The following is a 27712-nucleotide window of genomic DNA, read 5'->3' on the forward strand; positions in this document are numbered from 1 at the left end:
AACAAACTTTGTGAACAGACTTCTTTTAGGGCACACACATACGTAGTATCCCATGGACATTGCATATAGTGGCTAACATCTTATAACTTTCAGTTCATTGTTAAAACCAGTGGCTAATATTTGCTGTACTCTAGCAGCATGTTGGTAAATATGTCCTCTCGTGTCACAATGGAATCCTGGTTTCTGAGCATTCCATTCAGCATTACCAGAGGATTCGTATTAAATTCTTCCAGAGAAAGTCACAGCTTCCGCTCCCGAGGGCTCTGTTCATTTCAGGAACGTAGTACAGAATGTGCCAGCCTGGTGTGCAGCTTGCTCAGATGTTACCATATAGGAGCAGAATATATGCGTGGAATGAAGCTGAATAAAAGAATACTTTCAGGCTAGATTTGTGGGAAATGTAGCTGATGCATGTGTTGGGTTTTTGGCTTCTTACAGCGCCAGCTAGTGGCCACATACAGCTATGCAATTTAAAACCCTCGTTTGTAAATGTACTTTTAATCTATAACACAAGAATATGCTCTATTAAAGAGAGTATGTAAAATCATTTTTTTTTAAATTTGTGAAGTTTCTATTGTCTAGTGCCCACGCTAGGGAGACTGGGCCCTGTCATTTTCTTGGTAACTTTCATCACCATAATAGAAAGCGAGAGGAAGTCCAACATTTGGAGTTGTCACAACAGCAAGGGGAGAGAGAAAATCCTTTGGGACAGCTTTCTAAGATGGGGATTCCCTTGGAGAGATTTTCTCTTGTTTCCTGTTGCATCTCCAGGACAGAAGGCGAAGGACAATCTCCCCAGAAGGGACACAAGTTAAAAATATTAACTGGATGGGGGTTTTAACCTTTTCCTATTCTAAATTAAAATAAAAAAGCTTATTATTATGTTTGACATTAAAGTGGAACTTGACTCTCTCAATAAACATTGACTACTACTGGAGAAGAGACGCCTGAGGGGGGACATGATAGCAATTTATAAATATCTCAATGGGGATCTCGGCATAGGAAAACAGCTATTCAGTCGAAGGGATTGCATGAGGACTTGAGGGCATACAATGCGATTAGAGGAGAAGCGTTTTGACCTCAGGCAACGTGGGGGGTTCTTTACTGTTAGGGCTACAGGATTGTGGAATTCTCTACCACAAGAGGTGGTTTCTGCGGGTAGTATGGTGGCTTTCAAAAGACTCTTGGACGTACATCTCAAGGATCAGAACATTCAGGGCTATGTGAGATGATTACGGCCACACACACCTACACAGGTTGAACTGGATGGACTATTGTCTTTATTCAACCTCACCTACTATGTAACTGTATTTATGCTGCTAATAGTAAATAGAAAAAAAAGTATATTATATTTACTTGTTTTAAACATTATTTTAAATTTATTCAGTTACTTCCTGGTTTCCATTCCTAGGCAAATAATGCCATACATCCCAGGAGTCTTCCGGAGGGGAGGAGGGTTTTTTCAGCTAAGCACACTCCCCTGACTTCTATGCCTGAGCTAAGGGCTGATGGATTCCAGGAGGTAAATTCCGCATCAGTCATCTGCCCTTAATCAAGATGGCCACTGCTAGAAATGCTAGGGGGTCTTTTTCAAAGTGATTTCTCAACAAATAAAGTATAGAGACATGGGTGATGGGAGAGTTTGCTTTGAATATTAAAAATGAATTAACCTCTTTGCACCGGCACCTTCAGGCCCTTTAATAGGCTTATGTTGCTGGAAGGCAGGGCGTGATTGGCTGTCACATGGCCTGAAAACTCCTGATTGCAATCAGCAAAGCAATCAGGAGCTTTCGTTTAGGCAACGATAACTCTGCTGGAAGCAGGCAACTCAGCACAGGTGTATACACAGCAATTCATGCAGATATGCAATCCCTTGAAGCTAAGAACCTGGCATGGAGAGTGCATAGTTGCATACGGCCGGCGCCGATTGGCTACGGGGGGAGCCAATCAGCGGGTCTGGCGGCCGCGATTGCTGCCAGTGGAGACAGATTGGCGGTCTGCCATTGTAAACACGGAAGACCGCTGTCCTGTCAGTAATGAACACAGGGATCCTGTGTTCCATCTATTGAGGACCACAGGTCTCTGTGTTCATTCAGCAAGCCCATCCCCCCACAGTTAGAAAGCATCCCCTACCTAGGGACACATTTAACCCTTTGATAGCCCCTGGTGTTAACCCTTTCATTATTTTGGTGTGATTCTTGCGCTGTCTTGGGAACTCAATATTAAAATCTTTATCCCTGATGTTGCTCATATATTAACTGAACCTTGGACAGTGTACTGAGTATATATTAGGGGGGAATACTGCGCTTCCGGAATATTGCAGATGATCAGTAGAGTCATACTATGTACATTGATGTTTAGTGTGCAAACCAAAAAAATATATAAATCAATTCATCACAATAGCTCTTCTATGTTATTCTATGTATGAAGGTGCTTTCTTATGTGCATAAATCAATAAATAAATATAAAAGAGACTTAAAGCGGAGTTCCACCCTGGTTATACATTTTTTTACAAAAATACCCCCAGGACAGTCAGGGCTAGCACATTCCACAATGGCTAGCCTCTGATCTGTCCCGGGTTGCACTTACCTTTCAGGAGATATACTTACCTTGAAATTGTCTTCTCCAGCGCTGCCATCTCAGGTGTGGGCAGCTTGAAGCCAGCACGATCCTCTTCCGCGTCCTCTTCGGTCCTCTTCCTCCTTCTTCGGTCCCACGATGCACTGCACCGGCCCCGACGTCACTTCCGGGTCGCGCGCGTCATCCCTCCACAGCTTCTGGGCATGCCCAGAAGCTGTTTAGAAGGGGATGACGCGCGCGCCCCGGAACTGACGTCGGGGCCGGTGCAGGCGCAATGATTCCTGGGAGCTATGACGTTCAGCTCCCAGGAATCATTGCAAAAGCCAGGAAGTGACGAATCGCCGTGGCCGCCGAGGGGAGGAAGAAGGAAGTAAGGTGAGTATATTTTCTCTAAAAGGTAAGTGAAAAAAAAAAAAAAATTGCGATTATCCATTTGTTTTTCAGGTGACCGGGAGCGAGAAGATGGAGGTAAGTATAAATTTCGGGTGGAACTCCGCTTTAAGTGAAGTGCATATAGTAGTTTTAAACTGTGGTGCTGTGAAATGATGCCAAAGGCGTATAAATAAAGTGCAAATATAGTTGTGCATTAACGATGATACATTTTGCCATATTATAAAACTTCAAATAAATTCCTTGAATGAATCTATAGGACAAAAATTATGTTGTGCACAGATAAAATCTAAAGAATAATAGTGTATACAGTGGGTACGGAAAGTATTCAGACCCCCTTACATTTTTCACTCTTTGTTATATTGCAGCCATTTGCTAAAATAATTTAAGTTCATTCTTCTTCCTCATGAATGTACACATAGCACCCCATACTGACAGAAAAACACAGAATTGTTGACATTGTTGCAGATTTATTAAAAAAGAAAAACTGAAATATCACATGGTCCTAAGTATTCAGACCCTTTGCTGTGACACTCATATATTTAACTCAGGTGCTTTCCATTTCTTCTGATCATCCTTGAGTTGGTTCTACACCTTCATTTGAGTCCAGCTGTGTTTGATTATACTGATTGGACTTGATTAGGAAAGCCACACACCTGTCTATATAAGACCTTCCAGATCACAATGCATGTCAGAGCAAATGAGAATCATGAGGTCAAAGGAACTGCCTGAAGAGCTCAGAGACAGAATTGTGGCAAGGCACAGATCTGGCCAAGGTTACAAAAAGATTTCTGCTGCACTTAAGGTACCTAAGAGCACAGTGGCCTCCATAATCCTCAAATGGAAGACGTTTGGGACGACCAGAACCCTTCCTAGAGCTGGCCGTCTGGCCAAACTGAGCTATCGGGGGAGAAGAGCCTTGGTGAGAGAGGTAAAGAAGAACCCAAAGATCACTGTGGCTGAGCTCCAGAGATGCAGTCAGGAGATGGGAGAAAGTTGTAGAAAGTCAACCATCACTGCAGCCCTCCACCAGTCGGGGCTTTATGGCAGAGTGGCCCGGCGGAAGCCTCTCCTCAGTGTAAGACACATGAAAGCCCGCATGGAGTTTGCTAAAAAACACCTGAAGGACTCCAAGATGGTGAGAAATAAGATTCTCTGGTCTGATGAGACCAAAATAGAACTTTTTGGCCTTAATTCTAAGCGGTATGTGTGAAGAAAACCAGGCACTGCTCATCACCTGTCCAATACAGTCCCAACAGTGAAGCATGGTGGTGGCAGCATCATGCTGTGGGGGTGTTTTTCAGCTGCAGGGACAGGACGACTGGTTGCAATCGAGGGAAAGATGAATGCGGCCAAGTACAGGGATATCCTGGACAAAAACCTTCTCCAGAGTGCTCTGGACCTCAGACTGGGCCGAAGGTTTACCTTCCAACAAGACAATGACCCTAAGCACACAGCTAAAATAACGAAGGAGTGGCTTCACACCAACTCCTTGACTGTTCTTGAATGGCCCAGCCAGAGCCCTGACTTAAACCCAATTGAGCATCTCTAGAGAGACCTAAAAATGGCTGTCCACCAACGTTTACCATCCAACCTGACAGAACTGGAGAGGATCTGCAAGGAGGAATGGCAGAGGATCCCCAAATCCAGGTGTGAAAGACTTGTTGCATCTTTCCCAAAAAGACTCCTGGCTGTATTAGATCAAAAGGGGGCTTCTACTAAATACCGAGCAAAGGGTCTGAATACTTAGGACCATGTGATATTTCAGTTTTTCTTTTTTAATAAATCTGCAACAATTCTGTGTTTTTCTGTCAGTATGGGGTGCTATGTGTACATTCATGAGGAAGAAGAATGAACTTAAATGATTTTAGCAAATGGCTGCAATATAACAAAGAGTGAAAAATTTAAGGGGGTCTGAATACTTTCCGTACCCACTGTAAATACATTAAAGTGCCAATGCTATTTAAAATATATTAATCCATTAGACAGTATAATTCCTATAAGTGAATAAATCCATTAGACAGTATAATTCATATAAGTGAATAAATCCATTAGACAGTATAATTCATATAAGTGAATAAATCCATTAGACAGTACAATTCATATACAGTAAAACCTTGGATTGCGAGCATAATTCGTTCCGGAAACATGCTTGTAATCCAAAGCACTCTTATATCAAAGCGAATTTCCCCATAAGAAATCATGGAAACTCAGATGATTCGTTCCACAACCATTTATTCATAAGCCCTTCAGTTTATAGTCCATATAAAAAGATTATAGCATTTCGAGAGGTTATATAACCATAAAATGTCCATCCACAAATAGCCGCTTCCAGCAGGAGGTACAGAGTATGAAAGAGAAGAGAGGCGCCTCTAAGTGTAGCAATATGGTTACATTTAATGAAGGTACAACATTTAGCAACTCACATGGTTGAATAAAACAGGCACATCTTAGTATGCAGGCATCCGGGGTAAAGCTGTCCACATAGACTATCTTCTGCACCGCCGGCTGCCAGTCTGTAATACTGACCGGGAAGACCACCCTGCAGTAAAGCGATCTGAAAGCTAGGGGCAGCATGGAAGGGATGACGTAGATGGTGGTGTGGAGGACCGTCTATGTGGACAGCTTTAGCCTGGATGCCTGCATACTTAGATGTGCTTGTTCCAATCATCAACCATGTGAGTTGCTAAATGTTGTACCTTCATTAAATTTAACCATATTGCTACACTTAGAGGCGCCTCTCTTCTCTTCTCTTTTCTACTCAGCTGTGACTTGAGGCTACTTGTATATCAAGACATCGCTTGTAAACCAAGTCAAAATTTATTTGAAAATTTTGCTTGTCTTGCAAAGCGCTCTTAAACCAAGTTACTCTCAAACCAAGGTTTTACTGTAAGTGAATAAATCCATTAGACAGTACAATTCATATAAGTGAATAAACAGTGGCGTCTCCAGCTTTCATATTTAGGGGGGGGGGGGGCACATGGGGGGACAGGGACAAAAGTAGGGGGGCCAACTATAAAAACTCTATTATAGATATATATCTATATATATATATATATATATATATATATATATATATATAATAGAATGCACTCCAGAGGCCTTGTTACAAATTCACTTTGTTTTAAATGTTGAAAATACAATACACATGAGCGTCAACGTTTCACGGGAAATACTTGGTGCCACCAACTACTGCCCCACCCCTCACTGACAGACCCCCACCAACTACTGACCCATCACTCACTGACAGACCCCCCACCCCACCAACTACTGCTCCACCCCTCACTGATAGACCCCCCACCCCACCAACTAATGCCCCACCCCTCACTGACAGACCCCCACCCCACCAACTATTGCCCCACTCCCTAGTGACTGACCCGCATCCCACTAACTACTGCCCCCCCCCTTACTGACAGACTCCCATCCCACCAACTACTGCCCCACTCCCCACTAACACTATCCCAGCCCCTGTGAATTCCCCGGAGATAAGCATTCCTGACAATGGATATTAAAAGCATAAACATTAAATGACAATGTGGACTGACAGAATTTTACAGCTGGACAGAGCAAACTTACAGATATGTATTATACATGTTTGCCATGTTCAACTGTAAAGTTCGGTCAGCGGATCAGTCTACATTGTCATTTTCAGGGGCGTGAGGGTGGTACGAGAAAGGAAATGTGCAGTGGACTCACCGCTCCACTTACCTGCCACCTCTAAAACTGATGTCCCCGGGCCTGCTCCTTGTGTGCTGGCTGTTTCTGGCTCCTCTGCTGCGTGCTGCTGCCTCGCCTTACCGGTGACTCCACTGATGTTGTCCACACACTCTGGGCCTTCAATAGCATAAAACATGAAACATTTGTGAAAAATTGGCCAAATAAAGACAAACATGAAATATTCCTGACAATGGGAATCAGTAACGAATATTTCATGTTTATATATTTGAAGGCACAGAGCATGCGGACAGGATTAGCGGAGTCACCTGTAAGGCGAGGCAGCAGTACGCAGCAATGGAACCAGACACAGTGAGCCAGCACACAAGGAGCAGGCCCGGGGACATCGGTTTTAGAGATGGCACTCGCACTAGTGGAGCAGTTCAGCTTGGCTATAAAATAAATTCGGTCAGCATGTCAGCCCACATTGTCATTTTTAGGGATGAGGGTGGTATGAGATGCAAATGTGCAGTGGACTCAATGTGAGTCCATTGCACATTTGCATCTCATACCCCTGAAAAGGACAATGTGGGCTGACAGTGACATGCTGTGACAGAATTTTACAGCATTGTTCAGCTGTAAAATTCTGTCAGCTTGGCAAGTCAAGCACTGTCCCTCCACATTGACAATTGTTGGTTGTGCTTGAGGGTGGTATGATGCATTATTACAAATGGCTGGGCTGGGCAGTGACTCGGCTGCCAGTGCCACCTCTAAGCCGATGCCGGCCTGGCCTGCGGCTGCTCCTGGTGTTCTGCTGCTGCAGTGCTGATGGCTGCTGGCCTGGCTGGCTCCTCAGTCGGCTCCTCACACTCCTGCGTGCTCCTCAGTCTGAATCCTCAACTCCTCTGCAGTGCTTGGCCTTGGCTTGCTGACTCACTGCTGGGCTGGCCTTAGGCCTATGCTTGCTGGCTGCCAGTCCAGAGACTCCAGAGAGACGCCAGTGTGTCTTGCCTAGTTGCCTTCGGCCGCTTCACTGTCTGGTCCCAAGTCCCGACTCCCGACCGTCCCGTCCCGGTCCCCGACAGCCAGGACAGACACACAGTGTGGACACACTGGACAGCCCGCGCCCGCCAGTCACGCCACTCCCACGCGCGCTTTCGGCCAGGCTGGGGCGGTCTGGTGCACACTGCGCAGATGCGCGCCACGCATCTCTCCCTGACGTCATGCCGCTCCGCTTTGCACCGCCCCCCTCCGCTCGCTCATAGGGGCGCCTGTCCGCCCAGCCCGCTCGCCGTCCTGTGTGTTAGAGGTGCTGCGAGGCGCGCAGCGGCGGGACAGAAGATTTTGTGTGATAGTCAGTGTGTATATTGTGCTCACAATTAATTGGGGGGGGGGCACAGACTAATTTTGGAGGGGCCATGCCCCCCTCTGGCCCCGCCCTAGTGACGCCACTGTGAATAAATCCATTAGACAGTACAATTCATATAAGTGAATAAATCCATTAGACAGTACAATTCAGAAAAGTGAATAAATCCATTACAGTATAATTCATATAAGTGAATAAATCCATTAGACAGTATCATTCATATAAGTGAATAAATCCATTAGACAGTATCATTCATATAAGTGAATAAATCCATTAGACAGTATCATTCATATAAGCGAATAAATCCATTAGACAGTATCATTCATACAAGTGAATAAATCCATTAGACAGTATCATTCATACAAGTGAATAAATCCATTAGACAGTATCATTCATATACAGTGGGTACGGAAAGTATTCAGACCCCCTTAAATTTTTCACTCTTTGTTATATTGCAGCCATTTGCTAAAATAATTTAAGTTCATTCTTCTTCCTCATGAATGTACACATAGCACCCCATACTGACAGAAAAACACAGAATTGTTGACATTGTTGCAGATTTATTAAAAAAGAAAAACTGAAATATCACATGGTCCTAAGTATTCAGACCCTTTGCTGTGACACTCATATATTTAACTCAGGTGCTTTCCATTTCTTCTGATCATCCTTGAGATGGTTCTACACCTTCATTTGAGTCCAGCTGTGTTTGATTATACTGATTGGATTTGATTAGGAAAGCCACACACCTGTCTATATAAGACCTTCCAGATCACAATGCATGTCAGAGCAAATGAGAATCATGAGGTCAAAGGAACTGCCTGAAGAGCTCAGAGACTGAATTGTGGCAAGGCACAGATCTGGCCAAGGTTACAAAAAGATTTCTGCTGCACTTAAGGTTCCTTAGAGCACAGTGGCCTCCATAATCCTCAAATGGAAGACGTTTGGGGCGACCAGAACCCTTCCGAGAGCTGGCCGTCCGGCCAAACTGAGCTATCGGGGGAGAAGAGCCTTGGTGAGAGAGGTAAAGAAGAACCCAAAGATCACTGTGGCTGAGCTCCAGAGATGCAGTCAGGAGATGGGAGAAAGTTGTAGAAAGTCAACCATCACTGCAGCCCTCCACCAGTCGGGGCTTTATGGCATAGTGGCCCGGCGGAAGCCTCTCCTCAGTGTAAGACACATGAAAGCCCGCATGGAGTTTGCTAAAAAACACCTGAAGGACTCCAAGATGGTGAGAAATAAGATTCTCTGGTCTGATGAGACCAAAATAGAACTTTTTGGCCTTAATTCTAAGCGGTATGTGTGGAGAAAACCAGGCACTGCTCATCACCTGTCCAATACAGTCCCAACAGTGAAGCATGGTGGTGGCAGCATCATGCTGTGGGGGTGTTTTTCAGCTGCAGGGACAGGACGACTGGTTGCAATCAAGGGAAAGATGAATGCGGCCAAGTACAGGGATATCCTGGACAAAAACCTTCTCCAGAGTGCTCTGGACCTCAGACTGGGCCGAAGGTTTACCTTCCAACAAGACAATGACCCTAAGCACACAGCTAAAATAACGAAGGAGTGGCTTCACAACAACTCCGTGACTGTTCTTGAATGGCCCAGCCAGAGCCCTAAATTAAACCCAATTGAGCATCTCTGGAGAGACCTAAAAATGGCTGTCCACCAACGTTTACCATCCAACCTGACAGAACTGGAGAGGATCTGCAAGGAGGAATGGCAGAAGATCCCTAAATCCAGGTGTGAAAGACTTGTTGCATCTTTCCCAAAAAGACTCCTGGCTGTATTAGATCAAAAGGGGGCTTCTACTAAATACTGAGCAAAGGGTCTGAATACTTAGGACCATGTGATATTTCAGTTTTTCTTTTTTAATAAATCTGCAACAATGTCAACAATTCTGTGTTTTTCTGTCAGTATGGGGTGCTATGTGTACATTCATAAGGAAGAAGAATGAACTTAAATGATTTTAGCAAATGGCTGCAATATAACAAAGAGTGAAAAATTTAAGGGGGTCTGAATACTTTCCGTACCCACTGTAAGTGAATAAATCCATTAGACAGTATCATTCATATAAGGGAATAAACCCATTAGACAGTATCATTCATATAAGTGAATAAATCCATTAGACAGTATAATTCATACAAGTGAATAAATCCATTAGACAGTACAATTCATACAAGTGAATAAATCCATTAGACAGTACAATTCATACAAGTGAATAAATCCATTAGACAGTATAATTCATATAAGGGAATAAATCCATTAGACAGTACAATTCATATAAGTGAATAAATCCATTAGACAGTACAATTCATATAAGTGAATAAATCCATTAGACAGTATAATTCATACAAGTGAATAAATCCATTAGACAGTACAATTCATATAAGTGAATAAATCCATTAGACAGTATAATTCATATAAGGGAATAAATCCATTAGACAGTATAATTCATATAAGTGAATAAAAGTCCATATAATCTTCTGATTTAAGTCCAATCAACTCAACTTTTTACAGTGCTTCAGTGTTAAAAAAAAACGTGGTGATGTCCCAATAAAAACTCTGTATCCTCTAATCCACCTCTTTACTACGTGAGTGCTGGTGCTCTTCAGTGTTAACCACCTCTAGGTGTGCAACCCGCTCACCTTACTCCTGTAAATAATATGATTTAGTATTATTCACAGTGTGATTACTCTACTTTCTGCGGGATCCTGGGTACAATTTTCCACTTCTCTGGGGTACTGCGGGCGGGGTGCCGTCAGGGTGTCCTCTATTGCACTATCCTTGTCTCTGCCTCACAGTTTTTACTATGGTCTCAGAAAAGATTGGGCCATCATGGTGTAGTAAATTCAAGTATTTATTTTTTAAAAAAGTAGTCACTTAGAATTAAATCCTCAGAAATCTGTTTGTGCTGTCAGCCGCGGGACTTTGTTTGAATGTCCCGTTCGTCACTTCCGGAGAGGTTTTTTTATTTTCTGTGGAAGAAAAAAAAGGAATCCCAGAATCCTTTGCCTAGGAAATGTGACAGAACATAATTTACATTGGCCACATTAATATGATGTTTTCCCCTAGTTAGGTATTAGGCGTGTTCATATAGATTTTAAATTTAACTGCTTCCAATAAAACGGCTGTGAAGGATTCACCCTATTAATCCTCCTTACAGCATACAGTAAGCCTGTGTGCTCACCACTTAGCATATCCTTATGGGAAAAAGGGATTAATTGTTTCATGAAGAAGCCAAACATTTAAATGAAGTTTAGTGCTATTTAACAAGGTGTTAAAGCTTTTAACAGGGCCGGCAAGTCGTCCAGCTGCGGGTTTTACTAGCACTGCTCAAATGCTGATTGGCATTTCCAGCGTATTGGTGGAGTCTGGTCTGCCAGCGCCATTACGTAGGCCAACATTGTGGTTTTCTGTACAAGATAAGCAGCACAGATCGGTTGTCTTGAGAAACAAAAGTGCTTATTTAGCTAGAAGGCAGTGATTTCCAATGTCAATAACCAGCACACGAGCTCCCATTCATCTGGATAAATACGTTTGTGTTGAATAAAATTCTGTGTTGCTTTTGGAAGAAGTAGTGCTGCCAGGCTGTCAATATAGAAGATTGCGGCGATTGTGGATTTAACCGCATCTGTCGTCTTGAAGCTGACAATGGGCTGTGGAGGAGGAGGTTAGGAGAAAGTAGGCACTGCCATTGGCTTTTCAGTTATAGATTGTTTTTGGAAGTCCGATGTCAAACCTTGCCTTTTTTATGAATGCATGCGGTATGTACTGTAAAAGTTTGTATCCGACTCTTGCTCATTCTGTTGCTCTCTGGGCACCATGCCCACAGTCCTTTTGCATAGAACTTTTTCAGGTCTTTCCTTAACCACTTGCCTACTGTGCACTTAAACCTCCTTCCCATCCAGACCAATTTTTAAGCTTTCAGTGCTCTCACACTTTGAATGACAATTGCGCGGTCATGCTACACTGTACCCATATGAAATTTTTATCATTTTTTTCACACAAATAGAGCTTTCTTTTGGTGGTATTTAATCATCTCTGGGTTTTTTATTTTTTACAAAAAAAAAGAAAAAAGAGAAAATTTTGAAAAAGTTTTTCTTATTTTCTGCGAGTAAATTTTAAAAATAAATTTTTCTCCTTCACTGATGTGCGCTGATGAGGCGGCACTGATGGGCTGCACTGATGGGCACTTATGAGGTGGCACTTATGGGCACTGATGAGGAGGTACTAATATGCCACACTGATGAGCACTGATAGGCGGCACTGCTGGGCACTGAGAGGCGGCACTGCTGGGCACTGAGAGGCGGCACTGATGGGCGGCACTGATGGGCACTGGCGGGTGGCACTGATGAGCACTGATGGGCGGGACTGATGAGCACTGATTGGCAGCACCATCAGTGCCCACACTCAGTGCCCATAGTGCTGCCAGTCAGTGCTCATCAGTGCCTAAATGAGCAGGCACTGATGGGCACTGACTGGCAGCACTATGGGCACTGATTGTGGGCACTGATGGCAGGCACTGTGGGCATTGATGGTGGTTAGTTAGTGTGTTTAGTGTACCTTGTATAATCGGGGCACTGGTGATCAGTGCCCTGATTACATTTTTCTTTGTCCCCCAACGGCTGATTGGCTCTCTCCTTCCTCACACTGCAGTCTCTGTGTGAGGAAGGAGCGCTGGCGATGAGAGATGATCTCATATGTTTACATATGAGATCATCTCTCATTGGATGGTCCGATCACGTGGTGAATGGCCGCTGTGATTGGCCATTCACCACGATCTGTGATCGGCTGTGTCCAAGGGACACAGCCAACACAGATTTTCCCCGATGCGCGCTCGCGGGAGCGCGCGGGGAGCCTGTGTCTGGGAGGCCGTTTTAAAGATGGCCTCCCGAAAATGTGAGTCCGCGCTGCAGCCGTACTTCGGCTGTAGCGCGGATGGGAGGTAGTTAATCAACCCCAATTGCTCAGCTTGAGGGTGGCATGCAGAATGTGATAACCTACATGGCCAATTTGTACACACACACTTCAGGAAATTTAGACAGGAGCCAATTAAAAACCATAAGAAAAAGTAAGCTGCCCTCACAGTGCTAAGCAAATAGTGAGGCAATTGTACAGTGATGGCTTCAAAAAACAGATGATACTAATACTGATAAAACAATGCAAATGCAAGTATTTAAAAATGCAAATGTAAAAAAAAAAAATGCAAATATATAAAAAAAAAAGTCCAATGTAGCAGTTTCCAAACACCAAATACAGTGCCTTGCGAAAGTATTCGGCCCCCTTGAACTTTGCGACCTTTTGCCACATTTCAGTCTTCAAACATAAAGATATAAAACTGTAATTTTCAACAACAATAATCAACAACAAGTGGGACACAATCATGAAGTGGAACGAAATTTATTGGATATTTGAAACTTTAACAAATAAAAAACTGAAAAATTGGGCGTGCAAAATTATTCAGCCCCTTTACTTTCAGTGCAGCAAACTCAATCCAGAAGTTCAGTGAGGATCTCTGAATGATCCAATGTTGACCTAAATGACTAATTATGATAAATAGAATCTACCTGTGTGTAATCAAGTCTCCGTATAAATGCACCTGCACTGTGATAGTCTCAGAGGTCCGTTTAAAGCGCAGAGAGCATCATGAAGAACAAGGAACACACCAGGCAGGTCCGAGATACTGTTGTGGAGAAGTTTAAAGCCAGATTTGGATACAAAAAGATGTCCGCCGGTCACTCGGCGATCGTCGGTGCAGAGGGAGAAAGGCAGGCGGCTAATGTAAACAAGCCTCCTGTCATTCTCCCCTGTGTATGAATGGTGATCATACGGTTCTGCTATGTAGGACCATTGATCACTGTTCATACACCTCAAGCCACAGCCAATCACAGTTAGAATCACGCCCCTAGGGACACACATAACCCCTCCCTCTCAAACAAAAGTTAACCCCTTCACTGCCAGTGTAATTTTACAGTAACAGTGCATATGTATAGCACTGATTACTGTAGTAATGTCACTGGCAACCCCAAAAGTGTCAAAAATGTCAGTCAAGGGTCCGATCTGTCCACCGCAATGTCGCAGTACCGCAAAAAAAAATCGCAGATCGCCGCCATATCAAAAATGACAAAAATCTTTCCCTTTGTTAGGAAACGCGATAACTTTTGCGCAAACCAATCAAAATACGCTTTTTGCGATTTTTTTTTTTTTTTTTACCAAACATATGTAGCATTAAACAAATTGGCTGAAAATGTTAAAAAAATTTGATTTTTACATTTTTTGGGGGGGAATTTCATATAAAAAAATGTGAAAAATATTGTTATTTCTGCAAAATTGACGCTCTTTTTTTGTTTATAGCGCATGATCAAAAATCGCACAGGTGATCAAATACCACCAAAAGAAAGCTCTGTTTGTGGGAAAAAAAGGACGTCAAATTTGTTTGGGTACAGCGTCGCACGACTGCGCAATTGTCCATTAAAGTCACGCAGTGCCGAATCGCAAAATACCCCCTGGTCAGGAAGGGGGTAAAATCTTCCATAGCTTAAGTGGTTAAAGACCAGGCCTTTTTCTGACACTTGTTATTTACAAGTTAAAATCAGTATTTTTCGCTAGAAAATGACTTAGAACCCCCAAACATTATATACAGTGTATATGTATGTATATATATATATATATATATATATATATATATATATATATATATATATACACACACTTTTTTTTAACAGAGACCCTACAGAATAAAATGGTGATCGTTGCAATCTTTTATACCTCACTGTATTTGCGCAGAAGTCTTTTAAAGGCAGTTTTTTTTGGGAAAAAATACACATTTAATGAATTAAAATAAAAACTAAACAGTAAAGTTAGCCCAATTTTTTTTTGTATAATGTAAAAGATGATGTTACGCTGAGAATCGTGATCTTTTTTCTAAGCAAAAAAATTGTGATTCTCATTTTTCCAGAATCGTGCAGCTCTAGGGCTCGTTTATACTTGTGTTTGAAAAAAGGCAGAAAATTGCATTGTGCAAACAATTCTCCAACTGAAAGTAATTGAGTCAGCGCTCTCTGACATTAGATGAGATTAATATGTGATTAAATGGAAATAGAAATTAAGGTTAAAACTATGCAGACTGATAGGAACAGAGAAAAAAATAATGAAAAAATATTATGGTGTTTAACCACTTGCCGACTAGCCGCCGCAGTTATACGGTGGCAGGTCGGCAGGTTCCCGCACCTGTACGGCTGTCCGCGGGAGCGATCCTGGTGGCGCGTGCCCACTTGCCAGCGAGGAAGCCAATCCATGGGGCCGTTGGCCGCAATTGCTGCTGGGATCGCTCCCCATGAAGAGAGAACGGCAGTCTGCTGTTGTAAACACAGCAGACCGTTGTTCACTCAGGAATCCGCACAGAGCGCTTGTGATCTTCCTATTTAGGATCACAGGTCTCTGTATTAATTTCACAAGGCCATCCTCCCCACAGTTAGAAAACACCCCCTAGGCTCACACTTAACCCTTTGATTGCCCCTGGGTGAAACCCCTTCCCTGTCAGTGTCATTATTACAGTAACTGTGCATATTTTTAGCACTGATTACTGTAGTAATGTCACTGGTCCCCCCAAAAGTGTCAAAAATGTCAGTTAGGGGTCCAAAATGTCTGCTGCAATGTCGTAGTCACGCTAAAAATTGCTGATCGCCGCTATTACTAGAAAAAAAAATGAATAAATAAAAATGGCATACATCTTTCCCCTAGTTTGTAGACGCAAACCAATCAAAATACGCTTGTTGGTATTTTTTTTTTACCAAAAATTTGTGGCAGAAAGTGAAATAAAAAAAAAAAAAATGTGTGTGTGTGTATATATATATATATATATATATATATATATATATATATATATATATATATATATTTTTTTTTTTTTTCAGAATTGTCGCTCTTTTTTTGTTTATAGCGCAAAAAATAAAAATTGCACAGGTGATCAAATACCAAAAAATGGCCTGGTCATTAAGGGCAGGGGGGTGGAGGGAATCTTCCGGTCCAAAAGTGGTTAAAGTCCATAGATAGCTGAGAACCACAGGATAACAGGGCCAATGGGAAAAGCAACAGGTGGTGACTGGACAGAACATTCACAAGACGGCAGCTCCTTGTTGAGGTATGGGATTCCCTCAAGAACAGAGATAAAAAGAGAAAACATGGCGCCAGGTCAGTGCGAGTAAAAACAACTGCTGAAGATGACAACTGGGGCTGATTACATTAGCAAACTCCAAGGCTCCCACCGCCGTGTAACCGAAGATAAAATGGCCCAATAGGGAGTTCAACGCTCACACAAGTTTGGACCCACCCAATGGGAAAGCAGGAGAACGGCAGCGTCACAGGCTTTCACGCACCACTACTGGCTGCAACAAGACAGGGCACACTAGCTGGGTAGGGACGGGCCGCAACTTGTTTTCGGAGGCCCAGCCTCCTCCTTCAGGCTAACCTTGGAGTTTGATAATGCGATTAGCCCCAGTTGTCATCTTCAGACATCTTCAGCAGCCCTACCATTTTGGATTACCATACACGATACCACAGCACCTCTACATGCAGTCTGCACGTTTTTCAGATGTAAGTGGATATTGGAATAAAGCGTTGTTTTTACTCACACTGACTGGGCACCCTGTTTTTCTCTTTTTAGTAAAATGTAATTGTTTAGCTGCACTTTTACCACCCCTTTATGCTCAAAAGGCACCAAGCACAAACCCATTTAGGCAAATGGGGCCACAGCTGCACAGCAATGGCGCAGTGTTGTGGCATTTACAGTGTTAAAATAGGTGGTGGGTAGGCAACATATTTCCCCTTCACCACCAACTATGGCACACTTTTCAGAATCACAGCAGTGACGGCCATGTGTGCGCAGTTAAGAAAATGGGACAAATGAAAAAAATCATGTGTATTCCAGGTGGTGTAAAGGAGCTCTCGCTGGCCTGCATTTCTCTTTTATTTTAGGTTCGCTTTTCCACTTCAGTTTATAAACCAGAAGTCTGTGACTTTCCAGAAATGGAGCTCTGAGATGTGAGTCACAGCTGGCTACATAATGAATATGCGGATGTGGTCCCCACTTATCACCTACTAGTGGTCATTGACCTAATACATGAAAAAAAATCCAAATAACTTATAGGAGGAGGTAAAAACTCGGTGTAGTGTTGTTAGTCTGTCTTCTTTTTTGTAGTTAGTGGCTATTTAACCACTTACTGACTGCCCACTGGGTATTTACATCGGCCCTTTGACGTTAAATACCGGGGGTTATGGCAGCAGATAACTGCCATAACCCTGGTATTTTTTAAAAAGGCGGGTGGTCCGCTTTAACATAAGGGTGGTCCCAGCGTTGAATTCACTGCGGGATCACCTTTATGGGCGACGGGAGAGGCGCTTACCGGACCCGTTGGTAGCGGGGAAAACGATCTGTCCTCTTAAGCCCCGTACACACGTACCGATCGTCGGCCGTAAATATTCGGCCGCTGAAAAATCGGCCGATTGTAGGCTTGTTAGTATGATGCTTCCGACAGCCGACAGCGCATTTTCGGCCGAACAGAATCTGTCGTTCAGACTTTAAAATTTTTGTTGGCCGTCACCAGAACGGCCGATTGTTCGCCAGTCAGTACAGATTTCAGCTGACAGACAGCAGATTAGCAAGACTGGGCATGCTCAGAAAAGAAAAAACACACGGAAAGTTAACCATCACATGACATCACTTCTGCAGTCCGCTGTTGTTGGCCGACAAAATTCGTGTGCAGTCTTTTGCAGTTTTCATCAGACACGACAGCCCTGGACAAAAGACGGCCGATCGTTCGGCCGACGATCAGTACGTGTGTACGGGGCTTTAGGCAGGAAGTCGTGTGAGGGCAAGATGGCCCGCACTTGACTCTATGGCCTTGGAGGACCAGAGCGACAAACATCGCTTCCTAGCAATGGCCTTAAAGAGCCAATTTTTTTCATAATGAAAAATTACTTTTTTTTTTTTTTTCTTTTTTAGTGTATATTTGAGGTGTGAGGTCTTTTTGACCCCAGAGGTCACAATAAAGAGGTCCTGTCATGGCTATTTCTATTACAAGGGATGTTTACATTCCTTGTAATAGGAATAAAAGTGATTAAAAAAAAAAAAATGTTTTGAAGGACAGTGTAAAAATAAAAGATAAAATAAATAGAAAAAAAAAAATGAAAGCACTCCGTCCCCGTTGGCTCGCGCGCAGAAGTGAACGCGCACGCAAGTCGCGCCAACACATGTAAACAGTGTTCAAACCACACGTGTGAGGTATCGCCACGATCGTTAGAGCAAGAGCAATAATTGGAACTCTAGACCTCCTCTATAACTAAACTGTTAACCTGTATAAATTTTTAAAGCGTCGTCTATGGGGATTTTTAAGTACTAAAGTTTGTCGCCATTTCAAGAGCGTGCGCAATTTTGAAGCGTGACATGCTGGGTATCTATTTACTCAGCATAACATTATCTTTCATATTCTAGAAAAAAATTGGGCTAACTCTACTGTTTACTTATATATTTTTTTTTTTTTTTTATTCCAAAATGTGTAGTATTTCCAAAAAAATTGCGTTTGTAAGACCGCTGCGCAAATACGGTGTGATAAATACATTTTGCAACGATCACCATTTTATTCTCTAGGGTCTCTGCTAAAAAAAAATATAAAATGTTTAGAGGTTCTAATTCATTTTCTAGCAAAAAAAAAACAAAAAAACAAAAAAACAAGTTTTAACTTGTAAAGAACAAGTGTTAGAAAAAGGCCCGGTCCAGAAGGAGTTTTTTAGAAAGAGCCACATAAAGTAAACCTGTGTGTCACTTTAAAGCTGAAACTGCAAAATACACAGATGCCTAAGGGTTTGTATGTCTGTCCATCCAGTCTTCAGCATTACACAGCACTGCCACATAGAACAATCCGGTCTAGCAGAGGAAAGAGGATCTGACCTTTCTATGCTGCAGTTTCAGGGACATGTACAGGCCTTCTTCACAACACACTGGGGGGAGATTTACTAAAACTAGAGCACACAGAATCTGGTGCAGCTGTGCATAGTAACCAATCCGCTTCTACGTTGGAGCCCTCGTTCACCCTGAACATGGCTTTGAAATGGTGCAACTTCACCTGAACTCGCACAATCTCAAAGCCGCATTTCAGTCCGACTTCAGGAGCTACTTGAAAGACATCTGTGCGGTTTCATGCACAGATTTCTAATGCAGTCACCCCAAGTAGTGCAGGAACTATTTTTAGAAATGGGTGCGGCGTCACGAAGTCGGCTTCAGCACCGATTGGGGCGCTCCCATTGCCGGCAATAGGCTGCGATTTGAACTGTCAAATTGCACCGATGTGAACAGGGGCTTATTGTCAAACCTAATGAAGAAGCTGAAGTTCAGGCTCATACACACTATAAGAAAATCATGCAAACATTTTCGTCCGAGGAACTTTTGTACGATTTTTGTATAGTGTGTACATAACTTTCTACAGCCGATTCCGACTTTCTGAATGAAAATTTCTGAAGAGATGAGCTTCAAAATTGTTCTCGTACGGGAACAGAACGAATGATTTTCATTCAATGTGTACAGTTTTCCTACAATTTTCATACGAGAAGAATCAGAAACAAAAGACTGCGCATGATCAGAAAGAATAAACAAAAAAAAAAGCCTTTGTCGTACGAGAATTTTCGGACGAATTTTCCTTCATTGGTTTCCATTTGCTGTGAAACATGGAGGAGAATTGGATGATCCTTCACCCTATTTTTCTTACAATTTGTACCCCACTTTAGAAGCTGATTGGTTACTATGCACAGCTGCTCTAGATTCTGTGTGCTCTAGTTTTAGTAAATCACCCCCACTGTACAGTGACCTCATTGTCATTATGAAGAATCCAGTGGTGAGATGATTGGAGGTTTGTGACATGGTGCATTATCCTGCTGGAAGGAGCCATCAGAAGATGAGTACACTGTAGTCATACAGGGATGGACATGGTCAGCAACAATACTCAGGTAGGTCGTGGTGTTTAATTGATGCTCAATTGGTACTAAAGGGCCCAAAGTGTGCCAAGAAAATATCTCCCACACCATTACACCACCAGCCTGAACCGTTGATACAAGGCAGGATAGATAAATGCTTTTGTGTTTATTCTAAATTTGACCCTAACATCTAATGTCAAAGCTGAAATTGAGACACATCAGACCAGGCAACGTTTTTTCCAAACTTCTATTGTCCAATCGTGGTGAGCCTGTGCGAATTACAGCCTGTTTCCTGTTCTTAGCTGACAGGAGTGGCACCCGGTGTAGTCTTTTACTGCTGTAGCCAATCTGCTTCAAGGTCCGATGTGTTGTGCGTTCAGAGATGGTATTCTGCATACATTGGTTGTAACGAGTGGTTATTTCAGTTATTGTTGGCTTTCTATTATCTTGGCTGCCTAACAGCAGGGCCATGGTTTTTAGCTGGGCTGTCATGTCTCCCAGGTGTGGCTGCTGAGAGGGGAGTCTCCCCACTGGCTCCATGAGAGGATTCTCATTGGGCAGTGGAGGAAACCCAATCAGTGGTCCATTCAGGCCTGTATCTACTCCAGAAGGCAGATTCTGCCGCAGAGGATTCTGGGAGGGGAGAGGAGTTTGAGGGGAATGCATGACGCAGCATCTTTGGCGGGAAGCAGAGTCCCAGGAGGGAGGGTACGGCTGTCTCTCCTCCTGTCAGAAGGATTGGGTGTCTCGGGTGGCGTCCTTAGAGTCCAGAGAGAGAGCTATGCTGAGCTCCAGAGAGGATCCGGTGTGCCGAGGACCAGTGGAGATAGAGGGGTTCAGTTCCAGGAAAGCATTCCAAGTTTGTGAGTACTGTGAATAGCCCCTGGAGGTCTGCCTGAAGTGTAGAGGGGACCACTCCGGTGAAGGTCCCAGGGATCCAGGAGCAAGCTAGTGTCAAGGGGGTGCCTAGTGAGAGAACCCTGAAGTGTCAGAGGGGGTGCCTAGTGAGAGGACCCTGAAGTTTCAGAGGGGGTGCCTAGTGAGAGGACCCTGAAGTGTTAGAGGGGGTGCCTAGTCAGAGGACCCTGAAGTGTTAGAGGGGGCGCCAGCGGTTGGGCCCTGAAGAGTCAGTGTATAGTGTACAGAGTTGAGAGTTGCAGCAGCACCAGCAGTTACAAGGAGCTACCTCAGTCAGTGAAGGGCTGGAGGGAGCTATTCGCAGGACTTTTGAGCTAAACAGATTGTCAGGAGTCAAATGTCATACAGTCCTGGATCTTCTGTGTTAATGTGAGTATTAAAGTCGAAGTTTCAGCACAGTTCAGCAGAACAAGATCTTCAAGCGCCATGGAGCGTTGGCCAGTATTCAGCTGGCATCAAGACAGCGCTAACAGGCATTTTTCTACTAGTAGAACCTAGTTGAGCCAGAGGAGTATCCCACTCATTCCCTTCTCCCATTCCCATTACAAAATAAACAAACCAAAGATGCCGGAATGGTCATTGTCTCAGTTCTCCCACTTGGGTTTTCAACTTAAATGTGTTGGAAGTGTTACTGGTAAAAATGGCAGACCTATATCGGGCCCAATGCCTGAAAATATTGCTACATTAAAAAAAATAAATAAATAACAACAAACCTGTTGTAATTACCAGCCCATATCCTCCTCTTCTCGGGGCCCTCCTCCTTGCTCCTGGCCCCTCCCTCCTGTTGAGTGCCCGCACAGCAAGCAGCTTACTATGTGGGCACCCGATCTGAGCTGCAGTTCGCTCCCTCCTCTTCTGATTGACTGACTTTGACAGCCGCAGGAGCCAATGGCGCCACTGCTGTGTCTCAGCCAATCAGGAGGGATAGTCCCAGACGGCCAAAGGTCTTGTGGATATTGCTGGACAGAGATGGGGCTCAGGTAAGTATTAGGGGGGCTGCTACACACACAGGGCTTTTTATCTTAATGCATCAACTCATTAAGATAAAAAAAATCTTCTGCCTTACAACTCCTTTAAGTCCCCTTTCTTTCCCATTCTTATGCTCTGTTTGAACTTTAGCAAATCGTCTTTACCATGCCTAGATGCCTAACTACATTGAGTTGCTGCCATGTGATTGGCTGATTAGCAATTTGTGTTACTAAGCAATTGAACAAGTGTACCTAATAAAGTGCCGGTAAGCCACCTAAATTCTGAAAAACGTTATCAAACACCCGATGCTGTAATTAATTGTACATAGAACAAATAGTGCAGACAATTGGATTTTTGCTGATACAATGACATCCGTTTTCCTTGCAGACAGGTATGGTGCGCTGTGACACAGCAGTTGGAACTCCAGACTACATATCACCTGAAGTGCTGAAGTCTCAGGGAGGAGACGGCTATTATGGACGGGAGTGTGACTGGTGGTCTGTGGGAGTCTTCTTGTTTGAGATGTTGGTTGGTAAGTGACTTGAAGCTCAAAGTTGTGACAAATGTTGCATGACCGTAACTTCTAGAAGTAAAAAAAAAGGGTATTTATTTTAGTGTCTTTACTACAGATTTTTTAAAAAGGTGGAGCACACAAGAAGACAGATGATTTAACAATGTGGTGATGTAATAATCCCACCCACAATATTAATAATATTGCACAAAACCGTCTTGTCCCCGTAACAGGAACTAATGATGAAACTGTAACTTGCAGATAATATCGCTGCATGTGTCACGATTTTCATTTTGTGGAATACGTTTATATTATTAATATTTTTGGCATTATACTGTTAGGGTTTCATTTTGAATTTAATCAGGAAGACCTCCTGTGATTAAGACCTCTTTATCATCATCATCATCCTTAATATTAAATTACAGGATTTATATAGCGCCAACAGTTTACAACATAGAGGGAGTCAGCACAGTTACAATACAATACCATAGAGTAGGAATTAGAGGGCCCTGTTCTTTGCTGTGAACATATATAGAGATTGCATGTTTGGAGGTGATGTTTGGGAAAGAGATTCACTTGTTACAATCTTTAGTGAGTCTTCTGGATTGAAGGTTTTCACTGGAGTAATACACGAGTGGATTTAGGCTCCATTCACACCTGGGCGTTTTTGTTTCAGGCGTTTTTATGGGCGTTTTTTCAGGCGTTTTTTGTGCAGGCGTTTTTAGATTGAATAGAGAACAATGGAAAACGCCTGTAATCTGCCCAAAAAGAAGCTCATGTACTTTTTTGAGCGTTGGGCGTTTTGCTTCAGGCGTTAAAATGCTCAGATGTGAACAGAGGCCATTTAAATGAATGGGATTTTACTTGTTGGGCATTTTGGAAACGTTTTTTTTTAGCGTTTTTGGAGCTGAAAACGCCCAGGTGTGAATGGAGCCTAATGGACTCACAGAATACTATTTAAAGGTTTTTTGGTGCACAAATCACGTAGACTAGACACAATGTATATCATTTGATGTATGGGTTGATTATTGTTGTTTTATTTTATGTTTAGCTCTGTATGTATTCAGTGGCGTAGCGTGGGTTGTCAGCGCCCGGGGCAAGGCAAGCAATTTGCGCCCCCTAACCTGCAGACTTTTAGTACTCCCTGAGTCTCTTCCTACAATAGTACTGACCAGCCTGATTCCTACACTGACCACTACACTAACCTACCTGATTCCTACACTGACCTACCTGTCCACTTCACTAACCTACCGGATTCCTATACTGGCAACTGGACTGACCTCTACACTGTCCACTACACTGACCACTGCACTGACCTACCTGATTCCTAAACTGACCACAACAGGAACCTACCTGATACCTAAACTGACCACTAAACTGACCTACCTGTCCACTACACTACACTGTCCAGGCTGGTCAGTGTAGTGCAGTGGTCAGTGTAGTGCAGTGGTCAGTGTAGTGCAGTGGTCAGTGTAGTGTAATGCTCAGTGTAGTGCAATGCTCAGTGTAGTGCAATGGTCAGTGTAGTGCAATGGTCAGTGTAGTGGTCAGTGTAGTGTAGTGGTCAGTGTAGTGTAGTGTAGTGGTCACTACACTGACCACTACACTGTCCACTACACTACACTGCCCACTACACTACACTGACCACTACACTACACTGACCACTACATAACATTGTCCACTACATAACACTGTCCACTACACTATACTGTCCACTACACTATACTGTCCACTACACTACACTGATCACTACACTATACTGTCCACTACACTAAACTGACCACTACACTCCCCTTTCCCCTCTACACTACACTGTCCACTACACTACCCACTACACTATACTGTCCACTACACTACCCACTACACTATACTGTCCACTACACTACACTATACTGTCCACTACACTACACTGTCCACTACACTACCCACTGCACTATACTGTCCACTACACTACACTACCCACTACACTATACTGTCCACTTCTCTACACTACCCACTACACTACACTACACTGTCCACTACACTACACTGTCCACTACACTACCCACTGCACTATACTGTCCACTACACTACACTACACTACACTGTCCACTACACTACACTACCCACTACACTACACTACCCTGTCCACTACACTACACTACACTGTCCACTACACTACACTACCCACTACACTTCACTACACTGTCTACTACACTACACTGTCCACTACACTACCCACTGCACTATACTGTCCACTACACTACACTACCCACTACACTACACTGTCCACTACACTACACTACACTACCCACTACACTACACTACCCTGTCCACTACACTACACTACCCACTACACTATACTGTCCACTACACTACACTACCCACTACACTACCCTGTCCACTACACTACCCACTACACTATACTGTCCTCTACACTACACTACCCACTACACTACACTACACTACCCACTACACTATACTGTCCACTACACTACACTACCCACTACACTACCCTACCCACTACACTATACTGTCCTCTACACTACACTACCCACTGCACTACACTGTCCACTACACTACACTACACTACCCACTACACTACACTACCCACTGCACTACACTACACTACACTACCCACTACGCTACACTGTCCACTACACTACACTACCCACTACACTACACTACCCTGTCCACTACACTACCCACTACACTATACTGTCCTCTACACTACACTACCCACTACACTACACTACCCACTACACTACACTACCCACTACACTATACTGTCCACTACACTACACTACCCACTACACTACCCACTACACTACACTACCCTACCCACTACACTATACTGTCCTCTACACTACACTACCCACTACACTACACTACCCACTGCACTACACTGTCCACTGCACTACACTACACTACACTACACTACCCACTGCACTACACTACACTACACTACCCACTACACTACACTACACACTACGCTATACTGTCCACTACACTACACTACCCACTACACTACACTACCCTGTCCACTACACTACCCACTACACTATACTGTCCTCTACACTACACTACCCACTACACTACCCACTACACTATACTGTCCACTACACTACACTACCCACTACACTACCCACTACACTACACTACCCTACCCACTACACTATACTGTCCTCTACACTACACTACCCACTACACTACACTACCCACTGCACTACACTACCCACTGCACTACCCTGTCCACTACACTACACTACACTACCCACTACACTACACTACCCACTGCACTACACTACACTACACTACCCACTACACTACCCACTACGCTATACTGTCCACTACACTACCCACTACACTACACTACCCACTACACTATACTGTCCACTACACTACACTACCCTGTCCACTACACTACCCACTACACTATACTGTCCTCTACACTACACTACCCACTACACTACACTACCCACTGCACTACACTACCCACTACACTACCCTGTCCACTACACTACACTACACTGACCACTACATTATACTACCCACTACACTACCCAATACACTATACTACACTATCCACTACATTGTCCAGTACACTGACAACTACACTACACTGTCCTACCTACAGTATTCCTATACTGATCACTACACAGCGTGACCCTAACTGCTCTGTCCTAACTCACCTTAACTCTGACCCTAACTCACTCTGTCTATCTTTCTGGCTGCTGCGGCTGCCTCTGACACACTGCTAGACTGTAAAAGGACGTACCTGAGATCCAGCAGAGGAGGAGGAGAAGATTGTGTAGTGGAAGTTCACAGTCCGGAGGCGGGACTCCCATGCGCGCCACATGATGTGCCACCCGGAGGCGAGGAGAGGAGAAGGAGAAGATGCTGGAGGTGCCGAGGCGGGACTCCCGTGCGCATCTGACATCTGATCACAGACAAGCCAGCCCCGCCCCCCCCCCCTGCTGCACGTGACCCTATTCGCCCAATAACAGGGCGCAGCGGAACATGGCTGTCTGGGGACACTGTAATAAAATTAAGAGAACAGGCAGGAGTGACACACGGGCGTGGGATTGCGCCCCCCTAAATATTGCGCCCGGTGCGGCCGGCCCCCCCTGCACCCCCCACGCTACGTCACTGTATGTATTTACCTATCTATTTGAATGAATACAAAACATTCTCATACTGGACGAGTTGGAGGGAAGGGATAGATCACATCCCAGTCTCTACCTCTTCCAATCAGAGAAGAGAGTCACTGTTGCTCAGTTGAATTTTTTATTGTTTTTTTTTTTTTATGGATTTTTAGGGATTATTGTGGACTGATCTATGAATAGTTGTAATTAATGATGAGCCTCAACAAGATAAATGTTCTGAGCTAGGAGCGTGGCTCATTTAGGCCTCATGCACACAGGGCGTTAGAAAAAACGAGCTGCAGAGCCACTTCTAATGTCAGGAAAATGCAGCTGTAAAAACATGCTTTCAGTAGCTTTTTCCATTGGCATTATTGCACGTTTGGCCACGTTGGCTTTTAGCAGCGTTTTTCTGCCTCCATTCAAAATCAATGGTTGTCTATGAGCAATCTTTGATGTGGCTTTTATTCCATTGATTTGAGTGGAAGTCGCATCACAAGTCGGATCTGGATGATCCGACTTGTAGTACAAATTGTGTTCTGAGGATCTTGAGGGGGAACTCTACACCAAAATGGGGAAAAAAAACAGTGTGGGCCCCCCCCCAGGTCCCAAACCAGGCCCTTTGGTTCTGGCATGGATTTTGAGGGGAGCCCCACCCCGAAAAAAATGGCGTGGGGTCCCCCTCAAAATCCATACCAGACCCTTATCCGAGCATGCAACCCGGCAGGTCAGGAAAGGGGAGGGGACGAGCGAGCGGCCCCACCCCCTCCTGGACCATACCAGGCCACTCAACATGGGGAAGGGGTGCTTTGGAGCAGGGGGGGCTCTGCACCCCCCCACCCCAAAGCACCTTGTCCCCATGTTGATGAGGACAAGGGCCTCTTCCTGACAACCCTGGGCAATGGTTGTGGGGGTTTGCGGGCAGGGGGCTTATTGGAATCTGGACGGCCCCTGTAACAAGATTCTGGACCTCCTTTCTATGTGAATGAGTATGGGGTACATTGTACCCCCACCCATTCACCCCAAAAAAGGCAGTGTATGTAAATAATGACAAGAGATGGTTTTGAGAAGTCCTTTATTAAAAATCTTCCTCTGGTCTTCTCCCTCTGGTCTTCTTCCTCCAGTCCTCCTTCGACGATGTCTCCCGTGATTATTTCGGCTCCGCTCTTTGCAGCTTCTTATATAGCCATGGGGGCGGGGCCTCTTGGTGACGTCACCGGAGATCCCACCTTATGT

At 44.0% G+C, this 27712-nt stretch overlaps 1 protein-coding gene across 4 annotated transcripts in view; it reads left to right on the forward strand.

Moving 5' to 3' along the window:
• The window catches only part of ROCK2 (Rho associated coiled-coil containing protein kinase 2), a 318978-nt gene that overhangs the window by 164970 nt on the left and 126296 nt on the right, over window positions 1-27712 (forward strand). For all 4 annotated transcript variants that reach the window (XM_082251873.1, XM_082251874.1, XM_082251875.1 and 1 more), the window contains exon 6: window positions 22232-22376. In XM_082251873.1, the coding sequence (XP_082107999.1) occupies window positions 22232-22376 (145 nt within the window). The remainder of the gene's footprint in view (window positions 1-22231; window positions 22377-27712) is intronic.

Source organism: Pelophylax lessonae, assembly GCF_965119305.1.
Source record: "Pelophylax lessonae genome assembly, chromosome: 3".
Taxonomy (NCBI): domain Eukaryota; kingdom Metazoa; phylum Chordata; class Amphibia; order Anura; family Ranidae; genus Pelophylax; species Pelophylax lessonae.